The 14,818-nt window shown below is 42.0% G+C and overlaps 1 protein-coding gene across 1 annotated transcript in view; it reads right to left on the reverse strand.

The window, feature by feature from the left end:
• Positions 1–1,113: 1,113 nt before the first annotated feature.
• LOC122558377 (fibroblast growth factor receptor-like 1) overlaps positions 1,114–14,818 on the reverse strand; it is a 301,131-nt gene continuing 287,426 nt past the window's right edge. The window contains exon 6 of the mRNA XM_087991210.1: positions 1,114–4,324. Coding sequence (XP_087847336.1) covers positions 3,915–4,324 — 410 coding nt within the window. The 3' untranslated portion in view covers positions 1,114–3,914. The remainder of the gene's footprint in view (positions 4,325–14,818) is intronic.

The raw sequence follows: 14,818 nt of genomic DNA on the forward strand, positions 1-14,818 counted from the left end.
CATGCTGCATATTAAAAACATATACGTGATAATACCATACAAAATAATTGACTTCCAAATACTATGCAACAATGACATTACTGTTGTAAAATTAAATTGCAAAGCCTGTACATAGAAAGCTGGCTAAATCCAGAAGAAGCAAAATTCACAATTTGGCTTTAGGCTCTTCAAATCCAGGTTACACATCCGACTTTCTTTCAAAATTACCAAAATTGAACCAAAATTACCTTCATTCAAAACATCTTTAACATTACCAGTGAATCATTTTAAGTTTAGTTTTGACAAAAGAATCAGTTTGAGAAAAGATAATGAATATGGTGGTTAGAGCATAACGTTAGGTGTTAGTGCTCAAACAATTAGACAATAAGTGTGCCACAATATCATAATCAAGATGACTTTGCCTGTGCCTGTATTAAGTTGTGACATGCACACACAATCCCTTTATTATTGACGTGCATTTAAAGAATGGAATGCAGAACTTAAAAGCTGCATTTCTAGTTACTTATAAGCTAATTTCCCTCTCAGGTTACCTCATTGTCACCAAGAATTTGAATGTGCTTTTGCCTCGAGAATTTAAACAAATTTAAAGCCATCTTCCAATGAGACAATAAAACTGTTTTAAAATACATTTTAGTTGAATATATTATTCTAACAGACACCACTCAACCAAACAGCCATGAACAACACACTAAGTTATGAAGACAGTTTGATCAAGAATTTAGATTAGATTACTTACAGTGTGGAAACAGGCCCTTCGGCCCAACAAGTCCACACCACCCCGCCGAAGCGCAACCCACCCATACCCCTACATGTACCCCTTACCTAACACTACAGGCAATTTAGCATGGCCAATTCACCTGACCTGCACATCTTTGGACTGTGGGAGGAAACCGGAGCACCCGGAGGAAACCCACGCAGACACGGGGAGAACGTGCAAACTCCACACAGTCAGTCGCCTGAGGCGGGAATTGAACCCAGGTCTCTAGCACTGTGAGGCAGCAGTGCTAACCACTGTGCCACCGTGCCACCCACTAAATTTACTGACACAACCACTTTCCAGAATATAAGGGAATGCATTTTTTTATGAAAGTTGTTTTGCCGTGGGGACTGAGAGAACAATCTGTAAATTTGTCTACATTTCAAATGATCAGAACATCTGTACTGCTGAATAATTTTTTTTTCATTAATAGAATTGCTGGAATCAATTTAAAACTGCTGGCCATTTGCTTTCTGAAAGAAACATTATTCTTTAATCAATAAAGATCTGTTTTATCTGTCCCTTAATATTATTCTTGAACCATTTTAACAGATTAGAATAAAGGAAGTTTTTTTTTCTTTAAGGTCTAGTATGGTTTGATCAAAGGAAATGTTTCAATTGACAAAATGACCAGACAAGTCTGCGCAGGCAGGAAATGAGGTGGTTTTATTGTTTCCATTTTAAATGGTGTATGGGACTTCTCATGCTCCATCTATTCTTCGACACTGTAGTTGTGTTTTTCCTGTTCGCATTGCTAGATTTGGCTTGGCTTGAGTCTCACTCACTACCTTTTGTCTGTAACTTGCCATCGTTGACAGAAATAACCACATGGTGATGAGCTCCAGATTTCTGCCATGTTTATGGCTCATGTACCACAGGTCTGTCTTCAAAAGGTAGTCAGTGGGTAATGTCTGCTTCTCCCAAGGGTGAAAGTTTCAGTGAACTTTACCCACGATAGCAATTGGGACTGAATGCACCTTTTCCTATTAAGTGCTTTAACAACAGCCCTTGAAAACCTTCTGGTACAAATAGACAACTAAGGCAAGCTGTTAACCTGGAACTTCTTTAGTCATTCTTGGTCAGTCACATGCTCACGTTACACTGCTATTAATTTCCCATTGCAATTTAGAGTGGTTGCTCATTTGTTTAAATATCTTTTAAGAGACAAAAAGGCAAGAAACAGCTTAAGTGATATTCCAGGAATATAATATTAAGATCATTTACCTCACGAGTGCAGCATTAGTCCATAATGTCATTACATCATCTTCCTAATAAAATAGCTCTTTTTGAAAGTGTTATAAAACAATACAAGTGTGTTCAGAACAGAACAAATTTGAAGTGAAAAGCTGCTGGTAACAATGGGGCAGTCTATACAGGATTGTCGATATAAAGAATACAAAAAATGTGTTGTTTTTGAATTAAAAAGGCTTTACATTAAAATATTTCACACTGTCTCCCTGCACCCACCAATCAATGATACAAGTCAATGCACTCTGTGTAGGGCTTCTGTGTAAAAACTCTGCAACAATTCAATTTCACCTTGATCAAATATATTTATCGAAACACCTGTTTTTAGAGGAAAATATGATACAGTTTTTCTCACTTAACAAAATAAATTAAATATACATGACTTTCTGTTTAAAATCTATATAGTTTTACAACAACAAAAGAAGGCTTATATCTGTGGTTAGCATCTCTCTAATCCACACAAGGCACTACTGAGGTCCTATTTGCTAAAACATCATTGAAACATGATTGTACAGAATAGAAGAGTGTGATCTCCAGTAAGAGCAGGCACAAGTCAGTCCACTAGGAGGAGGTTAGCTGCTGGACTGTGATTCATTTTCCTCCTTGATATACTCAATTGTCCAGTGTCTCTACAGTGGGTGACAGTGAAATACAGCAGCCTGCTCTTTTCCTTCAAAGGTGAATAAATATTTCACCAAGACAGTTCATATTGTTTCACATTCGAAGCACTGTCCTGCTGTTCTTTTCCCTTGAAATGGCAGTGGCAAGACATACTTATTTTGTGGGGTACATTTTTAAAGGTCTTCACCAATGTCCAGTAGATGTTTATGTGGTAGCATAGACTATACAATCCCGAATATCAAGTCAGCCAGGAACTTAATGTAGACAGCAAGTTTATTTAAAACACAGTTAAACTTTGATTTGGCACTAACCAGTGGTGAAGCCTTTCTGAAGCACTGGGTTCATTATGTGTATGATTGGAAATATAATATACTGTCCCTGTTCAACTTCCAGGTAATAGTAATTATTTTTGAAATATATATAATATATAAATATTATTTGGTGTTGTTGATAAGGTATCTTTGTGTCAAGTGAATTTAACTGCATAGACAAACTAGTTCTCACAGTATTCAAATATACCTCAAGTAGTTTACATTTTCTAATATAATTTATCGAAACAAAGTAATTGCTCAGTACCTGGGGCAATGATTCAATTAGATGGACTGTGCACCAAAAGATAGTTTCATTTCGAAAGGTGTTTCAATTGGGATTGTGAAGTGTGAGATGATTCAGTCTTTGCAGTTTTGTTTTGTGAAAAGAAAATTTGCCTTGGGTCAATCTATTAGTAAGATCTGAATCGCTTCTAAAATATCACCTTGAAACATTCTCGCTGCAACCTCCGTCCCTCATGCTTCCAAGTACATTCTCATTTCATAGGAATTTCAGAGCTAGCTCCATTTTCCACTCTTGCCTCCCAAATTCCTCGCAACAAGGTCTTTTGCCAGGCAACTTTCAGTTTACTGGCAGTATGTGTGCGTGCGTGTGTGGGGCTGTGTATGTGGATGTTGGGGGGGGGGGGGCATGTGCATGTGTGTATGTGTACATGTTTGCATATGGGTGTGCGAGTGTATTTGTATGTAGCTGTGTGAATGGTTTTGTGCGTCAGGGGTGTGCATGTCTGTGTGTCTGTGGTGTCTGTGTGGGTATCTGTATATATGTGGAGTCTGTGTGTGTGTCTGTATGTGTAGCTGTGTGTTGGTGTATGTGTGTGCATGTGTGTGCGGGTGCGTGTGTCTATGTCAGAGAGAGAGAGTGATTGGGGATAGGTAGGAGGAGGCTAACAAACGGAAGTTGCTTGATCTTTCGAGGCCCCTTGTTGGGAGATTGGGAAGTGCTGTAGATGCCATCGCTAACACTGGTAGTGGATGTGCTGGTGCTGGTGAATCTTGCCTTCAACATGGGAGTGTGTGTGGGTGTGGATGTCAGTGTAGATCTTTGGGTACATTTTTGGGGCTGGCGGTGGGGGCCCTGGCACTAGGAGGTGCTGCTGCTGCTGCTGGGCCAGGTACTCCTCGTAGTTGATGGGGGTAATACACTCTTTGTCCGGTACACAGCCCCGGTCCCTCTGCTGCTGCTGCTGCTGCTGTCGGTGAAGGACGGTTGCTGCTGGGCTGGTGCACGGCTTCTTCTTTGCCTGGCAAAGCCAGAGGAGGATGGTGCCAAAGATGAAGATGGCACCAGCAGGAATTCCGATGATCACGGGCCATGGGAGGCTGCTGTTCGAAGAATTAGTCACAGGGCCTTTTGGAGGCTTTGGGTCTGGATCAAAGGGATAAGAAAGGGTTGGAGTAGAGAGGGTGGGGAGCAGAAAAAAGGCACAGATTTAAAACCAAGTGATTGGAAATCAGCAATAGATTACCATCTTCTTGAAGTAGGCTAGTCTCGACACATAAAGCAGCCACCGAAGCATAAATTATTTGATAATTTTTTACAGGTTTTCCACACAAGAGTGAATCAGCTGAGAATTGAAGCTATATTTCTGCATTTAAGCCCATACTCAAATAGCAATGATAGGGGAGTGGAGGTTCAATAAATGTCAAGTTTAGCTTGCAGTATGTGGGCTTTGTGAAATAAAGCTAATCTTGGACTGTCTAAACTTTTCAAGGGTGATATTATCAAAATAAAATCAATGTGGCCACACAACATGCAGTCCACAACCCAAAGGAATGATGCTGTGCCCATTTGGAACAGCTTAACCTATTCTAATTATTAACTGGCTTCTTAATAGAGTGGCATGACAACACAGCCTCATTCACCAATCATTGGCATCTTATTTGGCATAATGATTACAAAGCCACAGTGAAAATGTAAAGAACCTTGGGGGCCTCCATTAACTTTTCATGTGAACTACTTTACTGTTTCAAGGCGGCACATTTGGCTCTCATTCAAGTTAACACAATGAGGAGATAGCCCAGAGGTGTCTAGACACATGACATGAGATTGCGCCTATGGTGTCCCAGTGAATTACCAGTATGCCAAACACCAGAAGAAGGAGACCAATGGAAACAAGGTACTCCCCCATAGCATGACAGAAGGAAAACCAGCTAATTTTTTAAAAAAATCTTAAAATCAGAGGATATGGTATTTATTACACATTCGTAATAGCCCCTGAGAAGGTGATGGTGAGCCACTTTAACACCTGATGAAGGAGTGGCGCTCCGAAAGCTAGTGCTTCCAGTTAAACCTGTTGGACTATAACCTGGTGTTGTGTGATTTTTAACTTTGTACACCCCGGTCCAACACCAGCACCTCCAAATCAGTCTTTCTTTCGGTGATGCAGTCACTTAGTAACAATGCCCTTTGTCTTTGTGCCTGTGTACAGGAGATTTAGACTCACACTGAAGCAGAATTAGAAGAGTTCATCAATATTCCCAATTGTCATCACTGCTCCAGAAACATCAAATCACAACACGCAAGGAAAGCATTCATTTCTTAGACCCCACAGCATGAACATTGGCACAAAATCACATGCATACATTAGCAGTGATTTGTTTTGGATACATTTCCAAACACAGAAAGTTATCGTAAGTAACCTCTCCCTTGACTGGTGAGGCAACAGCTAAACTATTGCATGTTTCTAACACAGCCACTGAATTTGCTTGCAATTTTTAGTATATCAGATGCTCTGAGATGTGATAAATGCCATAAACGCGAATCTTTATGAAACAAACATGTTCAGTATTAAATTACAGAATTGACAATGTCATCACAATACCATCCTTTACATTGGGAGAGAGAGAGAGAGAGAGAGAGAGAGAGAAAGCCACTACACCTCAGGCAAGGGGGTGAGGTTAAGATGAAGAATCCTTCATGGTAACCTCAACTATTGCAAGAATTGAACCCATGCTGTGAGCAGTGTGCTGCATTACAAACCAGCCATCCAGACAATTGATTAAATGAGTGCTTCATGTTGAATGCTTGAAATCTACCCACCCTTCTCTATTCAGACTCTTTCCAGCTTTCTTGACCCTCCTTCCACCTCCTATCTCCCATCCCTTTGCCCACCACAATTCCTGTCTTCTGTGATGCAAAGGACCCAGGTTAAGGTCTCCAGTTGTGGTAAAATCCTGAATCATAGCCCCATATCTGGATCTCAGCCAACTTTTGTGGACCTTCCACTGGAACTGGAACATAGACTTAGGTCATTAGGCTCATCAAGTCTGCTCTACCATTCAATTATGATGATATGTTTCTCAATGCCTGCTTTCCTCCTGTAACCTTTGATCCCCTTACTAATCAAGAACCTATCTAGCTCTGTATTATAGTGACTCAATGACTTAGCCTTCTTAGCCGTCTGTGGCAATGAGTTCCATTGATTCATCACCCTCTAGCTGAAGAAATTCCTCCTTATCTCAGTTGTAAAGGGTTGTCCTTTCACTCTAAGCCTGTGCCTTCAGAATATAGTCTCTTCTACCAGTGGAAACATCTTCTCCAGGTCCACTCTATCCAGACCCCTCAGTACTCTGTCAGTTTCAATGACATCCCCCTCATCTTTCTAAACTCCATCAAGTACAGACCAAGAGTCCTCAACTGTTCCTCATACAACAAGAATCATTCTTCAACCTCCTCTGGACTCCCTCCAAGGTCAGCACATCCTTCCTCTGATACTGGGTCCAAAACTGCTCACAATAATACAAATACAGTGTGACCACAGCCTGAAACAGTCTCAGCAGTGCATCTCTGCTCTTGCATTCTAGACCTCTTGAAATGAATGCTAACATTGCATTTGCCTTCTGAACTGCCAACTGCCAACTGAACCTGCATGTTAATCTTAGAAGAATCCTGAACTAGGACAGCTCTAATTAGGGCACAGAGAAAACTCTGTATACCACATAGTGTTGTAGATGCCCCAAACATGTTCAGGTCTACTACAGGTTACTATTAGTTTAGTAAGACCATTCACATTATACATTAATGATCTGGAAGAAAGAACTGGGGGCAATTGTTGCTAAGTTTGCAGATGACACAAAGATAGCTGGAGGGACAGGCAGTTTTGAGGAGGTGGGGCGGTTTGTGCTTCAGATTTCTGAGGCCATTCCCCATTTAGGAAAATGTCTATCTCTTTGTTCTTTCTGCCAAAGTATATAACCTTACACTTTTCAATATTGTATTCTATCTTCCACTTCTTTGCCCACTCTCCTAGCCTGTCCAAGACCTTCTGCAACTTCCCCACCTCCTCAACACTAATGTCCGTCCAATTATCTTTGTGTCATCTGGTTTGTCAACTGCTCTTCCCAATACCGCAAAAACTACAGAGTTATGAACACTGCCCAGTCCATCAGACAAATCAGCCTTCCACCCACTGACTCCACCTGCACTTCCCACAGCCTTGGCAAGGCAACCAACATAATCAAAGGTCTCTCCCACCCCAGTTATAATCCCTTTCGACGGGCAGAAGATATAAAAGTTTGAATATACGTATGGACAGATTCAAGAACAGCTTCTTCCCCTCAGTTATCAGACATTTGAACTGACTTCTCAAATGTTAATTCTCTCTCTCTGCAGTCTTAACACTCTATTTTGCTACCCTGATGCACTTTGTATGGCATGATCTGCCTGTATAGCATGGAAAGCAACACTTCACTGTACCTCGGTGCCTGTGACAACAATAAATCAATCCATAAACCAATCAATCAATTGTTACACACAAAGTAGTTAGGATATAGAATGCTGTGTCTGAGGTTGGGGGAGGGGGGGTGGTGATGCATTCAAAAGACAACTGGAACACAAAGACAAACGGCAGGAGAATGCAACTAGTTGATTACCTCTACAAGGGACCTGGTATGGGCATGGTGGGCTGAATGGCCTCCTACTGTGCTGTAACTATTCTCTGATTCTATCAGTACTTTAGAAGTCTAGTCACTGTTGCAATATAGGAAAGGTAGTTGCCAATTTACACAAAACCATCCCCAGGAACAGCAATCTGATAATGATGGGATAATATGTTATACTGCTGATATTGATTGAGGGATAAATATTAACCAGGATAATTGGTGAACTCCTGGTCAGTTGTTCTGATGATTAGAGCAAGTACATCCACGTTGACTGCTGCTGAGCTGCACTGTTTGCCCAGTATTGTGTAACAATGTTTATGTTAGGCTGCATCCAGGTGTAGGACCATGAACAGGACTGGTCTTCATTGACATATTTGAACCAACATCCTTTGCAATTTCTTCCACTACTTATCCAGTTGCCATGACTACTTTCCTGCAGGGACTAGGGGCACTCTGGCATGGGAGATTGACTAGATCTAGTATGAAACTGCAAGATCCCACACACTGTCAATGTGCAGATGGTGTAACAGGGAAAGGTGTCTGTTGGCCTTATGTGATGTGTAGCCTGCTGGGAGAAATCTGGCCAGGCAACCTTTGCCAATTAGTGAAGGGAAAATGGGAAAAGGTTGGACAAAACTGTATAGAGTATTCCCACTTTGGCACCTTGATAACCCATCATATCTAATATTTGACAGGAAGTTTTTGTTTTACCATAACTGTAGCCATTTTACTGATGCACTCACTGTACATGAGGCTTGTTCAGTGCCATCACTGTGTCAAGACAAGGAGATAAAATCCTCAAATACAGAACTCACAACCAGTTCCTGTTCCTTCTCTTAGTTCATGAAACCAACAAAGGGAAGATATTCAATTCGATGGTGTCTCATCTGCTCTTGAAAGATTATCCAGTTAGTCTCATCCCTCTATTCTTTAATTATAGCTCTGCATGTTGCTCCTCTTCAAGTACATATTCAATTTTCTTTTGAGAGTTACTACTCCACCTGTTTCCATCATCCTCTCCAACTGTGCATTCTGAATCAGCATTAAATATAATCCTTATCTCTCCTAACTTTTTCTCTTGCCAACTATCCTTTGTGCATGTCAGTGGGAACAACTTCATCCCAACCAAAGATCCTTATAATTTTGAACACCTACATCAAATATCGCTTGGTCTGTTCCACCTGTTTTCAGATAGCACAAAGAAACCTGACACTATCAAGGGATGTTGAAACTCATTAACTCTGTAAGAGTCACAAGGTGTTCTGTACAAAAATGGAAAATTCTGGGAATACTTAACAGGTCAGGCGGATTATGTGGCTTTCAGATCAATGACCTTTCGTCAGAGTTGCCAGATCTGTTGCGCATTTCTGATTTTTTTTAATTGGAAGCAGTGCTTTGTCCAAATGTATTTAACTAAAAGAAAAGCCATGCTGAACAGTCTACATTAGACTGGGACCACACTACCAAAGCTAATGGAAGACTGAGATGGATTTATGGTTAGAAATGTGTGAGTAATAGGATCTTAAATAAAACATTTTTATTTTTATTTTTTATTTTTATTTTAGTTTTAATTCAGATTCAGCAGAGGCTCAGTGTCAAAGGTGACCTCAGTCAATACTGGCTCTTCGGTCAAGCCAGATGCATTGCCAGGATCGAAGACTGAGCCCATGGAGGTCACTGTTGACGTACAAGCTGGTAACTGATTCAGCCTGGTCATTTGAGTTATGATCAGAGGTTGATTGCCAAAGCCGAGTGAGTTTGTTCCAGTAGCTGGAGGTGATTGTCGAAGAACTGCAGGATTTCGCACTCCCTTCCACCAATCATTTTTTTAAGATCAGCAAATGAGCCAGCAAACCATACGCAGAGGAGAAGTAGGCCATTCAGCCCGTCAAGTCTGCTGCACCACTCAATGAGGTTGCACTTGATCTGAAAATCCTCCACTTTCCTACCTCTTTCCCATATCCTTTGATTCTTTTACTGATTAAAAATCTGTCTATCGCAACCTTGAATTACTTAATTAACTATTAAGCTTGATGATCAGCCATGATCACACTGAAAGGATCGAGGAGTCAACTCCCTATTCCTGCTCCAGTCTTCTCTGTTTCTAGATTAATGAACAGTCCTCTGTGGCAAAGAATTTCACAGGTTCACTACACTCTGACAGAAGAAATCCTTCATCTCTGTCTGCAGGCAAAACATGAACCACCTTGTGGGGTCCTTGTGCACAAAGCACAGAAAGCTTGCACACAGGTACAGCAGGCAATCAGGAAGGCTAATGGCTCTTACTTCAAGAGGTTTGGGGTATAAGAGTAGGGAAGTCTTACTGCTACCGTACAAGGTGCTGGTGTGACCACATCTGAAATACTGTGAGCAGTTTTGGTCCCCTTATTTAAGGATAGACATCATTTCATTGGAAGCAGTTCAAAGAAGTTTCACTACGATGATCCCTGGTAGGGAGGGATTGTCTTTTGAGCAAAGACTAAACAATTTGGGATTCTATTCATTGGCATTTAGAGAAATAAGAGGTGATCTCATTGAAACATATAGAATTCTTAAGGGGCTTGACAGGGTAAATGCTGAGATGATATTTCACCTTATGGACCATGATGTTTCCCCTCATGGGTCTAGGATCAGAGGGCATAGTCTCAGAATAGGAGTGCCAATTTAAACCTGTGATGAAAAGGAATTTCTTCTCTCAGAGGGTTGGAAATCCTTACCACAGAGAGCTGTGGGGGCAGAGTCCTTGAGATAGATAGCTACTGGATCAGTCAGGGAATCAAGGGTTGTGGGGAAAGGGCAGGAAAGTGGACATGAGGAATGTAGGATCAGCCATGATCCTACTAAATGGTGAAGCAGGCTCAAGGAGCTGAATGGCCTACTCCTGTCCCTATCTCTTGTGGTTTAACTTTTTATGATTCGATTAAAAGAAAGTCACAGAGCACCGGAAATATACTTAGATATGGAAGTTCGATAATATAGATAGTATGTTTCTTCAGAAGAATAACTCACAGTCTAGCAATTACGCACTGCAATATTAAAGCAGAAAACATATCTAAGTGTTATCTCTCTGTGTGCTGTACTACAATATGCATTAATTCCTTTCTTTCAAATAGATTGATGAAAGGTAGAACTTTAAAGCTGGGTTCATGTCCCATGAAAAACCTGTAAGAAATCCTGACTAAAAGCAGAAACAGGGTCAACTCCCATAGCCCTAGCCAATTCGTGCCTAAGAGCTCTGAGAATTCTGTCCAGTGTATCATTCAGTTATCCTGGGCCCAGCATTCTGTGCCTAGTCAAAGTCTTCAGAAATCTAATGGACAAGATAATTAATTTCTGAGGGGGCTTAGGTAACCTTCTTTAATCTATTGGGCCTTTGTGATCACCCTTGATCTTCGCCCTATCAAAAAGGTAGAGTGGAAATTTGCTGTATGTGTCTCTTCTAAGGTTATACGGGTGGAAGGAGCACACCTCTCGCTCCACAATATGAGGTAGAGCAGGCAGCCATCAGTTTCAGGCCCATTTCATAGCATGATCTGTGCTATACCGTTCTTCAATCTATGATGCAAACAAAATAAACATTGGTAGAACCTTATTTGCATCAATGAGTAAAGAATAAAGGATCTGCCATTATGTTATTTGTTCATAGGATGCTGGCATCACTGGCTAGGTCAGCATTTATTGTCCATCCCTAATAGCCCTGGAAAAGGTGACAGTGAGTTGATTTCTTGATCTACTGCAGTTCATGCAGTATAGAGGCACTCACTGTATTGTTCAGAAGAGAATTTCAGGATTTTGACCCAGCAAATGTGAAGGAACAGTAATCTATTTAGAAGTTAGAGTCTTGTGAGGCTTGTAGGGGAAATTGCCTTTGTCCTTCTCGAAGATATAAGTTGGGGTTAGGAAGGTCCTGTCAGATGAGCCATGGTGAGTTACAGCAGTGAATCCTGCAGCAGGTAGGCACAGTGCTATCGTGCTTCAGTATTAAAGGGAGTTAGAATTTAAGGTGGGAGTGGAGTATCAACAAGTGAGATGTCAGTGATATCTTCCTGTACCTCCACCTCAGACTAGATGGGTATATGGCCTAAAATCTCATCCAAAAGGATAGCACAGACATGGAGTCTCAGCCTGAAGTGGGACCCGAACCCATCCAATTTAAAAGGCAACCGTGCCATCAATCAAATCACAGCAGCTACCTAGAGACGCAACATGACTGCAGGTTCTTCTTCTCTGTCATAAGGGTGATGAATTATTCAAGGTGAGTTTTCAGTACTTTTCAAAGTGTTTGGGGAACACAGTGTATTCCTAAACAACCTTAAGACTTTCCTCTTGAGGCTAATCACATTGTGGGCAGATTAACCCTCTACTGGTCGGTAACCTGTCGCTGTGTGATTGTGAAATTTAGACAAGAGTTTAAAAGAAAACACTGGACAAAGAGAAATCAAGTTAAAGAAATCTTTATTCTGTCACAGGGCCCAGAAAATCTCCAAGTGCTTTCTAATTTATGTGCTGAGGTGCAAACATTGTATGTCAGGATTGTTTTTTTCTGGACATTGAGATAGTTGATTGATGGTGTTAATGGATGAATATCTCTGCTATTGAATCAGTGTTCTGACATTGGGAAGGATTACTGAGGTGTGGCCCGTCTGCAAGGGGTCATGTCCAGACTGGCTCCATGGGTCACATTACTCTGCCCATGTAGCTGGCATGGCCAACTGGGATGATTTATTGCCTTGTTAGTCACTCATCACTGGGGCAATATGCTCAAGACACTGTCTAATGCAGTGTTGAACTTTTGTACATAAGTGTATCTGTCAGCTAGCTTGTAAAGAGTATCTGTGAAACTACCAATCAACTTAGGCAGGCCAGTGTGGATAATAGCATAAGACTCTTCATGTTGGTCCACTGATTCTGTGAGGTGTGTCCCCTTTGTTTCTAAAGATGACTGAATCCTGGATCTACGAGACTGCACACTGTGTCTTGTTGCTGGCACTTCCGTTGTGCCATCTGAACCACCTGACGGATCACTGCTGGCATTGGAGATATCAGGGTGAGTGCTGGGCCTAATGCCATTGCCCACATTTGAGAAATTGGCAAAGGAGACAGAGTTATTCCAGGGCGAAAGAGTATAATTGGCATCTGTGGGAGAGAACCAGCACACTATTAGGATTGCTGAGAAAGTATCCAACAAGTGACTATGTTGACATAGGAATCAAGGAATGCAAAAGGAGACAAGTCAGTTAGTCATACCGGTGCCAGCTCTCTGACAGCACTATCCATTGATATCCAGTCCCATGTCCCAAAACTCTCCAGCTACTGTGTTCTTCAAATATTTATTCACATCCCCCTTGAACCCAATGATAGGTTCTGTTCCCGCTATTGTAATCACATCGAGATTTCCAGTGTAGAAGTTGCTTCCAGTGAAATCGCATGTAGGCCTGAGCTTGAGCCCAGTTTCATGCTCTTCCACCAGCCTCCTTCGTGAAAATAAGAGGGGGGAGCTGCCTGTCCCTGGCGATTGGCACCTCATGACTTAAATGCTGCCTGCACCCCTTACAGTCACAATGTATTTTGGTTAAAATCAACGATCTCTGAGGACAATGGAAGATACAGGAGAAACTATTCATCCCACATAGCCCTCACCCAGGTTTCATTGCAGGAGGCTGACAGGAAGAGGGCGTCTTCCATCTGCCAGTACCAAGAGATTTTACAGGTACTAGCCTGGAAAGAGTGGGCAGAGGTGGTAAAGTATGAAGACTATCTCCCCACCAAAAGGGCTATGACATGCTTCAGCTCCTCACATTGGTGATAATATTCTAGCCCACCAGGTGCATTCCCAAAACCCCTCACTGCTCTAGCACTGATACTCTCACCTTTGACACAGGACAAGGCTTGACATTCTAACAGGCAACAGTCACAGAAAAAGGGCCAGGGTTCATCATGTGCTCTCATCTCTTGACATACTGCAGTCTGTCTTCTATAAATAAATCCACAAGGCCATTAGGGATGGCATTTCAGGATTTTGACCCAGTGACACTGAAGGAATGATGATATCTCGAAGGTAGCAGCCATGGGTTGGGAAGTTAGGCAAGTAGCAAGTGCAGAGAATGGCATTGACAGGTGATGGGGAAGCACTGCAAAGGGCCACTGTGATTGGAGGAGAGTGCTAGAAATTGAGATGACTGAACTCATTCCTGTGATATAGCCATGTTTCAGGGAAACCTCTGCACCACCCTCATTACAGATTAGGGGAGGCCTAGTGGCATTATCACTAGACTATCAATCCAGAGACCCAGGTAATGTTCTCATAGTCATAGAGTCTTAGAGATGTACAGCATGGAAACAGACCCTTCAGTCCAACCCGTCCAGGTCGACCAGATATCCCAACCCAATCTAGTTCCACCTGCCAGCACCCAGCCCATATCCCTTCAAACCCTTCCTATTCATATGCCCATCCAAATGCCTCTGAAATGTTGCAATTGTACCAACCTCCACCACATCCCCTGGCAGCTCATTCCATACACGTACCACCCTCTGTGTGAAAACGTTGCCCCTTAGGTCTCTTTTATATCTTTCTCCTCTCACCCTAAACCTATGCCTTCTAGTTCTGGACTCCCCGACCCCAGGGAAAAGACTTTGCCTATTTACCCTATCCATGCCCCTCATCATTTTGTAAAGCACTATAACAGCCTCCGATGCTCCAGGGAAAACGGCCCCAGCCTGTTTAGCCTCTCCCTATAGCTCAAATCCTCCAACCCTGGCAACATCCTTGTAAATCTTTTCTGAACCCTTTCAAGTTTCACAACATCTTTCCGATAGGAAGGAGACCGGAATTGCTTGCAATATTCCAACAGTGGCCTAATCAATGTCCTGTGCAGCCGCAACATGACCTCCCAACTCCTGTACTCAGTACTCTGACCAATAAAGAAAAGCATACCAAACGCCTTCCTTCACTATCCTATCTACCTGTGACTCCACTTTC

Source organism: Chiloscyllium plagiosum, unplaced genomic scaffold (assembly GCF_037043375.1).
Source record: "Chiloscyllium plagiosum isolate Xiang-an unplaced genomic scaffold, Cpla_swu_hap1 HiC_scaffold_1, whole genome shotgun sequence".
NCBI lineage: Eukaryota > Metazoa > Chordata > Chondrichthyes > Orectolobiformes > Hemiscylliidae > Chiloscyllium > Chiloscyllium plagiosum.